This window comes from Glandiceps talaboti, chromosome 12, assembly GCF_964340395.1.
Source record: "Glandiceps talaboti chromosome 12, keGlaTala1.1, whole genome shotgun sequence".
Lineage (NCBI taxonomy): Eukaryota > Metazoa > Hemichordata > Enteropneusta > Spengelidae > Glandiceps > Glandiceps talaboti.
Window position 1 is genome coordinate 7289911 of NC_135560.1, and position 13077 is coordinate 7302987.

At 38.4% G+C, this 13077-nt stretch overlaps 1 protein-coding gene across 1 annotated transcript; it reads right to left on the reverse strand.

Moving 5' to 3' along the window:
• Positions 1-410: 410 nt before the first annotated feature.
• On the reverse strand, positions 411-4530 carry LOC144443390 (tubulin alpha-1 chain-like). The gene is made up of 3 exons (XM_078132856.1): positions 4463-4530; positions 1970-2192; positions 411-1540 (listed from the first exon to the last, which is right to left on the reverse strand). The coding sequence occupies exons 1-3, from the start codon at positions 4463-4465 to the stop codon at positions 411-413; spliced, it is 1356 nt and encodes a 451-aa protein (XP_077988982.1). The 5' UTR covers positions 4466-4530.
• Positions 4531-13077: the final 8547 nt, after the last annotated feature.

Genomic DNA, 13077 nt, shown 5'->3' on the forward strand with positions numbered 1-13077 from the left:
GAGAGAGAGAGAGAGAGAGAGAGAGAGAGAGAGAGAGAGAGAGAGAGAGAGAGAGAGAGAGAGAGAGAGAGAGAGAGAGAGAGAGAGAGGAGCGAGCGAGCTAGAGAAAAAGGAGAGAAAGAAAGAGCGAGAGAGCGAGAGAAGAGAAAATATAAAAATTTGATGACGCGAGATTTCAATCATCACCAAGTAATAAATAAATCAAAATCACGACTTTACCAGTCTAAATCACATGTACACTCACATATAAAAAACACACACGTTTAAATATTTAGTTGTTTTAATGAACCCATTCGTTTTTATTTTTACATATCTGGAGATTTTTACGGTCCATCACGACCGCCATATAAACTCCGGGACTTCATACTCGAGATGGATGTATTGTCTATGTAATTCCGAATCGGTACAGTTTAGTATTCGTCGCCTTCTTCCTCTTCCCCTTGGTCTATCGAATCAACGCCAACTTCTTCGTAATCTTTCTCCAAAGCTGCCAAATCTTCACGAGCCTCGGAGAACTCGCCTTCTTCCATACCTTCACCGACATACCAATGGACGAAAGCACGCTTGGCATACATCAAGTCGAACTTGTGGTCAAGACGAGCCCAGGCCTCAGCTATGGCAGTGGTGTTGCTCAACATGCAGACAGCGCGCTGTACTTTAGCCAAGTCACCGCCTGGTACAGCGGTTGGTGGTTGGTAGTTGATACCGACCTTGAAACCGGTTGGACACCAGTCGACGAACTGGATGGTACGTTTGGTCTTGATGGTGGCAATTGAAGCGTTGACGTCTTTGGGTACAACGTCACCACGGTACAGCATACAACAGGCCATATACTTGCCGTGACGTGGGTCACATTTTACCATCTGGTTGGCTGGCTCAAAGCAGGCATTGGTGATTTCAGCAACTGTAAGTTGTTCGTGATAGGCTTTCTCGGCAGAGATGATTGGTGCATATGTAGCCAAGGGGAAATGAATACGTGGGTATGGTACCAAGTTGGTCTGGAACTCGGTCAAGTCGACGTTCAGGGCACCATCGAAACGCAGGGATGCAGTGATGGAGGAGACGATCTGGCCAATCAGACGGTTCAAGTTGGTGTAAGTTGGACGTTCAATGTCGAGGTTACGGCGACAGATATCGTAGATAGCTTCGTTGTCAACCATGAAAGCACAGTCTGAGTGTTCCAGTGTGGTATGGGTGGTCAAGATGGAGTTGTATGGTTCGACTACAGCGGTGGAGACCTGAGGAGCTGGATAGATGGCGAATTCGAGTTTGGACTTTTTACCATAGTCAACAGACAGACGTTCCATCAAGAGGGAAGTGAAACCAGAACCAGTACCACCGCCGAAGCTATGGAAGATGAGGAAACCTTGGAGACCAGTACATTGATCAGCCAGTTTACGGATTCTGTCCAACACCATGTCGATAAGTTCTTTGCCCACGGTGTAGTGACCACGTGCGTAGTTGTTGGCGGCATCTTCCTTACCAGTGATCAACTGCTCTGGGTGAAATAGTTGACGGTAGGTACCGGTACGGACTTCGTCTGTTTTTGATGACAAAAGTAAGTTCATTAGTAAAAGGGAGATGGAAATATATTTTACATTTAAGTGTAATATTATTAGCTTACATATCACGTGTTTAGAGAACTTTGAAAGTCATTATACATTCAATATCAGGATTATTCGAGAGTCGGGGTCGAACAGAGTCAAAAAACACACGCACCGTATTTCCGTAGCAGTTCCAGGTTGTTAATTACCATAAATTGGAGATGATAATTCTGAACTCAAGAATGAGCTAAATATTTCACAATTGTCGTTGAATTGTGTACTCGGACGTTAACTCCTTGTATTCAGGCAAATCTCCCCCGGTGTAGTTTTTTTAAAAACATTTTAAAATTATTTATCGAGTTTCTGAATGCCCATTTTCATTTGACTTTACTACTGTGAACTTGAGACAAAAACTTAACACATACCGACTACAGTTGGTTCCAAATCTACAAACACGGCACGTGGTACGTGTTTGCCAGCTCCAGTCTCACTGAAGAAGGTGTTGAAGGAATCGTCACCACCACCAATGGTCTTGTCACTTGGCATCTGACCATCAGGCTGGATACCGTGCTCCAAACAGTACAACTCCCAACAGGCATTGCCCATTTGGACACCAGCCTGACCCACATGGATTGATATACATTCACGCTGTGAAAAGACATCAAAGAAAAATGGTGAACTGTATGGCGCATGGTGCATTTGATCATATACATATAATTTTGTTTATATAAACACAAATATATATCTAGGACCAGCATTTCATCTAATTGGACAAATGTTGCAAGTTCATCGTGCAAAAGTATCTTAAGTTGCCCCCCACCCCACCCCCCACCCCCACACACATATACACATATACACGTATTGGTATTGTAATAACACGATATACATTTTCGACAATTGTCTCGGTATGCATTTCCTTTGATTTCTCATTTTAAAGTGGTCTGTTTGGGTGATAGCGATAAGGAGTATCTTTTAATTTCACTCTATTATCCTTCACAACATCATCAACAAAATCGAATTGTCACTTTCTATTGCTGTCTGTAGAGTTGTCTGTAGGGTTGTGTTTTAATTAGTACAATACGGTCAAACGTTCTTATAGCTGCAACAATTGTAGCGTTTGTCGTGATTGTGAGGGCTTTTTGTGCCATTTTTTCGTTCCGACGTTTAATCCGAATCAAACGCTACAATTCCTGTAACGCAAACGCAAATAGACGAGATCACGTTGAAAACGTGAGGGAGATGTCAGCGTACTGCTGGTTTGAAAATGTTGCATGCATTGCATGCTTTATTTGCCGATTTTGACGATATTGGGATACCTCTGACCACTTCTTGGGTTTTGAAGGCTCCGTAATTAACGTTGGCGTATAACGTAATTGATGTTGGCGTTTCCTAATAGGAAATGTCCGATTTTTGCCAGGTAAGGCGTAATTTAGCAGAAAAATCCGCCCAACTTTGCGATTCAGATCTGAATCGGTTCCGTCTATTTACGTTGGAGGAATAGTAGCGTTTGATTTGGGCTAAACGTCAGAACGAAAAAGGGCACAAAACAGACGAAAAAGCCCACAAAATCACATTAAACAATTATTGCAGCTAACGTTCTTAAATTTCAACGAAATAGGTTCACATTATAAAATCACGAACGCCAGAAACACTCGAACAGCATCGCTAGCTTTAATGGCAAATAGACAAAAACAATTCGAAATGTACATAAATGTACATATTTCAGTCGTGTTAGGGAGTTAGGACCCAGCATGGATAGGAATATTCAAAATTTGATTCGTTAGTGGTCTGAAGATCCTCTAATATAAACTTTTTACCCACGAGTGGAGACGGAACTTATCCCCCCCCCCCTCCGACAAATATACGGAAGACCCCCGATATAGTGAATGATTTCGAGAAAATGTTAACAGAAATGAGAACATTCCAGAACATATGTATTGGATCATACAGCTATGTCATGTCGTTCGGATATGGAGAAGTGTGTGGACATTCAAAATACGCGTAATACATGAAGGTAGCACTGTGCGGGGGGGGGGGGGGGTTCGTGGTCAAGCGAGGGTGACTTTGATATTAAACGAAGAACAGACAGAGTTCATACTATCGTACAAACATGACTCCATCTCCTCATGACACACATTCTCATTGTTACCTGAACTACTTTCTCAACAGTTTCAATGGCATCTGTAGTTTTTAACTGTGTATAGAAATTTGCATATTTGCCTTTGTTATTTAAAGTTTTAGGAGATTGGTCGTACAACACGATTATATGCGATGCGGGATGGAAAGTACGGATAATGGTGTGCGAGGCGGAAAGGAATGTGACAAACAAGAACATGGTCCATGGGTATGTCGCAAAAAGTAGTTTTTTTGCGCGCCACGTGGGTAAAATTGCAAAGCGGACAAATCTTAACGTTTTTCTTATGGCGTTTGGCTTGAAAACAAGCACATCATGATGTCTTGACCCAATTTTACAGGACTTTACCACGAGCTGAACCTTTCACCAACATATTTTAAGTGTAATTCGAGAAAAGGTCACTCCCTTTTCTTTAAAATTCTTTCATAAAATGAAGAACGTTTGAAGACAATGGGATTCAAAACATAGAGCTCAATCCAACCAGGAAAATTCTGGTATAAAGACTAGCCCCAATGTATATATGTTATGTACCATAGCTTGTTATAGAAGTCAGATAACTAAGATGTTACCACGTGTCATTTTAGAGGTCAGAACAAAATGAAGACATTTAGGGTTAGAGTAGCTCTGGATTTATACGTCTTACAAGACGTGTCGAAACCCCGCAGCGTATAAATCCAGAGCTAGGGTTAGAGATGTTAGAATACAGGATATAAAGTTGATAAAATATACGAAGTTGGCGGTCAAAGACAGTTGTATACTTGACTAATGTAAACATGGTACTTACCATTGTCGATGATTTGTGGAATGGGCAAATACAAAATTAGTGGTCTCACAAAGACTGTAACGGGTCTCTGGTGAGAATGGCGCATTTTGAGATGGAATCCTGTTTATATAGCCACTGACATCTGCATCACCATACAAATGGCTCGTTCCACTTTGAAAACGGGTGAACCCAAGTGTCGGTAGTTATCAGGGTGTTCTCGTCTATAATTTGATGTACCAGGAGACCCTATGAAAAGTCTTTTGTAGTTGAATCTGTGCAAGTGAAAGTTGCTTTCGGACGATAAAATTCACCCTCACACGAATTTTACAACCTTTTAGATCTGCGTGATTACAGGCATCCCCTCGAAGAGCATCTCTCTAGAACCAAGTTACCCACCCTCTGTTGAGTTACAGTACAATATGACCGTACCACGCTACAGGTGCCATCTTTTGGAGAACTTTTCTCGATCGGTCGAAAAAAAACCCTCTTGTCTTCTATTAAGTATTGTGTTGCGTGTTTATCATCGCATCACCCTAACCACGAAATAACTTAATGTAAGGTCACGAAACCATAATTTATTTTGAACAAGTGTCCCGATATATGCATGTCTGTTGGGCCATAGACGTATCACTGATACTTCCATAGTTCCAACCACAACAAAGTCTTGATATTAAAGATGTACACATCACATTCACTTATGAATACTTGTTTCCGGCACAGTTACAGCGGGCCTGTAGCAGGTCTAAGGGACGATCTTATTCTGAACGTTCTAAAATAATACACATATACATAATGTATTTCGTACAACGTCCAAAGTAGCTAATTATGCAATAGCTCATTACGCAAATTAGATTACGTCATCGCTCTGTTACACAGATTTACCATGGCAGTAAATTTTATACTGTTTCATCTGTCAATGACCTGATTTCGACCCGATTTCCAAATGAAAGTTTTCTTTATTTCTATACCTATACAAATTGTCGCTGGGAACATTTATGTTATTCCGTGTTAATTCTACTTTCAATTTCTAGACAAACGTGTGTTTGGCACGCATATATCCGGTTTTAGCTAACCCATAGACAGTCTAGTACACTTGGTACACTCATCAATTAGGCTAAACTTTGGCTTCTCAAGTATTGTACCGAGACTGCCATCAAAAGTTGTGTTTGAAATACCAGGTTTTGGAGCACATGAACCATTCGCTGTCGTACGTGACGGTCGAGGTCATGTAAACTGTCAGATATGATATTGTGCATCGCGATGAAAGTTTATGAGAGTGGGAATTGGAGCAATTTATATAAGAATAATAAGTTGTACTGAAGGGTATCCCCCTCCCGTACCCTCCCCCATCCGCTTTTTCAACAAATTGTGCACAAATACACTGCTCAGAGAGTTGTATTTGATTCTGCACATTTTTGTTACATCGTGTTATACTGCAGTGTATACAAACAGGTATCTGTACCATAGGTAGCATTGGTAGACAACTACCCCTGGAGTTAATCTGGTTCAAATCATGAGCAAAACATTTCGTGACCCCCTTTCAGACCAACAGAATTTTTAAGCCCCCCCCCCTCCCCTTTCGCACTCCCCTTTTCTCCTCAGGCCCTCCTGCCGTAAATTTTACTCTTTCCCTTAGCCCTACCCACTCAATATGGCCAATGGCGGACCCCCTCCCTCCCCCGATATACTTTATAGTCCTTTTAATAGTACCGTAATTCCCCCTTTTTACAGTGCCCACTTGTTAGCATGGTGTTATTCATGTTTTCACAATGGAGTATGTCATTCACTCGAGTTCTATCTAATACGAATACTATAATACAAAGCTGGAAGCTATCATTTTGCTTTCTATGGCGTATAAATCACTTATGTCGTAGCGTAGAGGTTGTAATTCCACTCATAAGCACAGTACTGGACTCCATTCCTGAGTTATTGTTATAGCATCCAGGATGAGATTTCACTGATCTCAGCCCATGTCATGTCGCATTCAACAGGACACAGATTTCTGGCCAATTGAATTGAATTGAATTGACCTTTATTTCACCAGAAAATGAAAACATAACATAAAATCTAAAGTGTAATTCTGAAATTTTATTCACAGAATAAAACTAGTTCATAGCACCTTTATCAGTGTATCGCATGGTTCACATTTAGTGCCATCGTGATATAAAATATTCAACGTGGATAAAACAAAAAATAGAATTAAAAAAAGATGGTTATACCCTGTTTGTTTGAGAAAATGACTTACTTTAATAACTAGGAAAAACAGAGACTCAAATTAGAATAATGTTAATATTCTTCTTTTTCAATGCAAAATAACACATTTCCGATTAGTTAATTTCTAAATTAAGATCATTGCCGTTATTAAGTTCCCTGTTCAACATTTACAATTTTCATCCCTCACGTGGCCAATTGAAACCTTGTCGGCTAGCATACACGATAACATTACGACTGTATTTCATTTCGAAGGCCTTCATTTCTTAGAATGAGCTTCAATGAAAGTGGAATACAGTTTGAAACGAGTTTTGGAACTATTACGTAGACACGGATTGTGGTGACGTGGACATTGTTTGTCGTGACGTAGAACGATCAGGATCTACATGTTCTGATCATATACAATAACGTGAGTTTTGCATGGTATAGTAAACCATAACCTACATATAGTAAACAATAATCTACACACACACACACACACACACACACACACACACACACACACACACACACTACAACATTGAACTTGTCAGCAACTATAAGCAATATTGATAGAATTTCGGTATTCCGTAAATGCTGCTATGTACAATATACAGTCCGTTGCAAGTTACCGATCATCGATTCTGTTTGATACAACCATGCAGAAACTATTATGTGAAACTGCACATGCTATACTTTAAGATAGCAAGATTGAATGAACAGTTTCTTGCTACATTTTGTTTTAGACATCAAATGCAGACATCAAAACATTTGGTGCCCACGTGTCTGCATCTGGTTGCACGACGTTAATAGACGAAATGTTGCAAGAAATTGCGATCTCGCTATCTTAGTTTAAAATTTGCAGTTTCTTATTGGTTTCTGCCTGGCTGTGGCAAACCGAGCCGGTGAACGATAACTTGAAATGGGTTGTATATTGCATTGCATTGCATTGCATTGCGTTGCGTTGTGTTGTGTTGTGTTGTGTTGTGTTGTGTTGTGTTGTGTTGTGTTGTATTGTATTGTATTGTATTGTATTGTATGTATTGTATTGTATTGTATTGTATTGTATTGTATTGTATTGTATTGTATGGTTTGCCTCTGTATATCGAGTATCAGCCATGTGACAGTCACATAAAAGAAATTTCATAAAAAATTCTAAGGCACTTTTTGTTGCCAGAAACTCTCCAATAATGAAGGATAACACATATCTTACAGTGAGATAACAGAAATTTAGCATGTTGAGTGATGTGTCTAAAATTGATTGTTTCTAATGTCTAACCTCGTGACTTCCAGGGGAAAAAATCAACATTTTCCAATTCCAAGATTTTGGGAATACACTACAGCTGTGGCAATCCTTCGACAGCTGTTTAGTTTCAGGTATTGACGACAATTATTGATATTATTCCCGCGTAAAATAAATTTAAAAATTGTTAAATCTTCTGATTTGTTGTTATGTATACATGGCTACGTAAGTTAAAATCAAGAAATAAACCATGGGTCGCCATGGTAATCTTTGATTAAGAGGTACAAATGATCTGAAAGAAGTCAACCCATATTAGAATCTAAAATGGCCGCCGAATACTATTTTAACTCCACACAGGAGTAAGGTAAAATATTACTGATTTTCTTGAAAACAAGACGATAAACACCTAGAAATTCTTTGATTATTTCAAAGTTTGAAAAAATATCAATAACTTAGATTTCCTGACAAATTGACAAAATTCCATTTTAAGGCACATTCTAATAGTTTCTACTGTACAAGTACAAAATAATTACTATATTGATAACCTAATTTGAAATATTTGTATGGTCTCGGACAAAAAAAATCATTTATTAACTTTCCAAATCTCTTCTCACCATTCATAATTTGTACTTTTAACGACAGATATATTTTCCTGAGGATATGCACCGATGATAGTACACATACAAAATATTTGGATTTGATATTTAACCATGAGAGCTGAACATCATAATAACCAGATGCAGTGGTGTAAAAAAGACTATTTCTTGTGAATGAGACATTTTTTGTAAATCCAACAACGTTGAACTAGATGCAAAATGTCTCTAAAAGATCAAATGTATAAATTGAACATGAATGTGGCGTAATCAACGAGTTCCTTTAGACTTCATCTTGGCGAACGCACAATTGTTCAATAATGTCTTATGGCTTCATTGTCATTTGCCCATTCAATAAGCTTTCTGCTATACCCTTCCTAGGAGATCGGTATTTCCTGTTTTGGCGCCTCGTCCTTCATCGCCTAGAAACGAAGCAGATATACTAGTACACAGATATAGTGAATTGAAAAAGTAAGTGACACGTGTATTTTTGTCTAGGTGGTATCCGCTTGTTTTGAACCTGAAGCTCTCGCCACTGACGTCTAGTCAAATGGACCTAATCAAGCAAAAATCTAGCTTGGCCACATACTCACTAAAGTGAAAACTGTACAATCCAGTAGTCATCTCTTGACAGGCACTTCCATGATCAAGAAAAAAAAACATCCTGATATGCAAATTATGTTTACAACATAAAACTACTTTTAAATTTGAATGAAAATCCCATACATATGTGGATGTAATAAAGTCATCAGGCTCCCAGCTTCGTTGGTGGTAATTTAAAATTTAACATGGAATGTTATTCTACATACATCCATTTGACTAGACGTGAGTGATAAGATCTTCACATTGAAACCAAACGGATAACATCTAGACTACACCTACCCGTGTAATTGTAAGCCAAAAACGAAAGTTGTGATTCTAGACTTCTCCCTTCTTCCATGATGAATACTACTTTGCTTAGACCCAGGAAAGTACACAAATGCTCCAATGAGTAAATGAGTAAATAATTTAGCAGTATAAGTTCAATATCGACATGTACATGATAAATTTAAGGAAAAAAATAGCAGCTAATTTAAAGGGAGTCGTTTACGGTGCTTTAAAATTTTAGCAGTTTTAGTATATAGCTGTTAGCTGTGGAAATGTGTAACACAGTTCTAGCATATCGTAAGCTTAGTCGCCGGCATTGGTATGTCCCTTCGGACTCTGAATCATTGTCGGTTGAAAGATTACCGCGGAAATCCAGCGTTCAATTAAAATATATATCTATATATATTTGGAACTCTTCGCAAAACTATTGCGCTCTGCCACTGCGGTATAGAGCACTGTCTTAGCAGATTGATACTCACCGAGTTATATATATCTTATCTTGTAACACCTCGAATTTGTCTTCTTGTTCTTGTTCATCATCATCATCATCATCATCATTATCATCATCATCATCTTCTTCTTCTTCTTCTTCTTCTTCTTCTTCTTCCTCTTCTTCTTCTTTACTACTGGGTTCACAAATGACACAAAACGCAATCCCGCAAAAAATTATCAACGCGAGAATAACACACGGAAATACATCAATGTATCCTTTCAATGAACTTAAGAGGTGATTGGACTCCACGGCTCCATTATCGGCTAATATCGGCGTTGGCGTCGACGTCGTGTTTGACGTGTAGTTGTCAGTCACCGGTAACGTTGATATAGCTTTGTACAAAACAGTCGAAGTGATGTTCACAAGCTTGTAGTCTCTAAAAGTGAACATGTTGCTGATGTAAAACTTATCACTTTGTTACGCTTTTAGAACAAAAAAATTTAACGTCAGGAAGATAGCGAACGTAAATTCGTAAGTTCTTTTTTTGCCTGCTGTAAGTGTCACGTTTTTGTTCCCTGAGCACAGCGATTTCGTTATGATCATAAGCAGGAAGACCTGATGTAAGAAGGAAGAGTTGGGGTCCTGAAGGTCACATGACGTTCCATATAAGGAATGACAATAACCTCAAGGTAATCAGTTAGTTTGTGAGGATTGGTCGATATTGGCATTAATAACGTCTGTAAGAGATCCACTACTTGTATGTCACACGTCCAACTTTAATTCAACTTGCCAACATTACTTTTTCGTGTCCCCTGTAGATAGTGATGGCTTTATACCTTTTTTTCAAAGACATTTCTAAAGAAATCATGAATCAACAGGTGACTCAATATATGTTTATAACTTTCGTACATGGGTGTAAGCTTCAATACATATTGATATAAGGTAACAGTTTCTAATTATTTGAGTCAAGATAACTGTTGGCTAAGTTTGTATTCAGACCATTATAATGGTGAATACGGTCACTGCAACCAACTATCAATTATGCAGACCACCCCCGTAACCTGTCTGTCTGTCTGTCTGTCTGTCTGTCTGTCTGTCTGTCTGTCTGTCTGTCTGTCTGTCTGTCTGTCTGTCTGTCTGTCTATCTATCTATCTATCTATCTATCTATCTATCTATCTATCTAGCTGTTATTTCTTCCGCGATACTGCGAAATGTGCGTCTTGGACAGTGCTGTAAATGAGGCTGTGGTTTACGAGGTGATGCTGCCATCCGTCCGTCCAAACGTCCGTTTATCCATCCATCTTTGTATCCTAAACCGTGCACCCAATTTCTACACATTGTTTACAAGATCAACACTGTATTGTGCTATCTATCTATTGTGATGACTCATCATTATAATAATAACGAAGGTGATATTATGAGAACATATGTCATGAAGTGATTCCACTGACAGTAAATTACTAATTGCCTATATTGCATTCAACGTGAAAGGTCTCACTGGCCAAACATGTGTGGTCCAATTATTTCAATATGACCGACGGTAATCATAATTATAGTAACTCACCTAACTAGACAGACCTACATCACGTTACAAAACTGTACTGATTTAAATTTGTTATTGTTCCTCGTTTGGGTGATGTCATTAGCATCTAGAACAGTTTCGTGTTAGTAGAAAAACAAACTGAACAGTGTATTAGGTATTTCCAAAACGTTCTGGAGAAGCGGAATTTATCACCCGCCTTGTCTTCAGGAAAATCAGTCTCAGAAGAGGAAAATCAACAGGTAAAGTTTTAACATTTAGATTTGTATTACATTTCATTGATATTGCAAAACGTAGTTGCAATAACATGCAGTAAATACATTTATACGTCACCTGTCACCAATCTCGCATTCTGATTGGTCGAGAGCCCTGCAGATACACAGGCGTATTTTTCACCAACAGTCGTATTTTTGCTTGTTGTATCACGTGATCACTGCACGTCCCCTTGTAAACAAATCTAGCAGACAACTAGAGATCGAGCTATAACCAGCATTTCCAATGCCAAATTTGTTGTCAATCGAACAAAATATCACCGTTGTATACATTGTAACAAGTCTTTGAACTGTACTTTTCATGTCACAGGGAAATAGTCAAAAATTCCACACACAACCGTGAAAGTCCAGTGACGGCGAACGCACGGTCATCACGCGATCGTAAACTGTTTAACATGAATTCCTAAATTTATGAAGGATATGAAAATTACCACCACAGAGGGTGTAATTTTTGCTTAACTAGAACAACAAAATATATCACGAACATTTATGTACATTTAATGGAATACAGTACGCAAAACAAAGACGCACTCATTTTTCAGCTGATGGTTATAAGTTTCAATATATCGCTGAGTGATATGCAAATAGTAAACATTACGTCATACTACTGAGCAAACGCGCACTCTGATTGGACGATAAAGTTAAGGCTGATATGTAAACAACCGCATTGCAGTTATCAGAGAGGTGCATGATACTACGCTCAACAGTATAACGCGGAAGTGATTTTATTTTAACATGAAACAGCATTTATAGACATTCAAAAAGGTGACGTATAAGTATGTTATTTGCCAAATACTGTTCCACATCTTGCTGCTCGAGGTAATTTTTCTGGTATAACGGCTCGCCTCCGGCTCTCCGTTATACCAGAAAAAATTACCTCTTGCAGCAAGATATGGAACGGTATTTGGCAAATAACATATACATATACGATTGAAATGGTGTAAGTAACCGTCGGTGTAAGTATCACTGAAAGAAAGTACTATACGTAAACTTAGCAGCGTAATAGCAACTATCCTTCAAGTTCAAGAATATATCTTAGGAAATTGATGATTCTGACGACTTGGAATTGGAACAATTAAAACAATGAAAGATAGGTATTTTTGTTTCATAAAATACATTTTAAATTACATAAAGAACTTTTTAAAAATATTTATGTATGTATGTATGTATGTATGTATGTATGTATGTATGTATGTATGTATGTATGTATGTATGTTTTAACTTATACTGTGTTTCTTTTTTCGACCTTCTTCCTACGGCTCACTTAGAAAGTTACAAAACAAATATACATAATTGAAGAATCGCACTCATACAAGAACCCAATCAATGGCAACCGTGATAAACCCGAAGTCATTCAACCTGGGACTTTGTGGTGAATAGTTTGCGCGCGCAAGTCAATTTAAAAAAATTCTGATCGGCAACATATTGAAGCAGTGATGCCCATCTACACATTATTTATGCCCAATTCAAATTCATAGGAAATGATTATCTATAAAT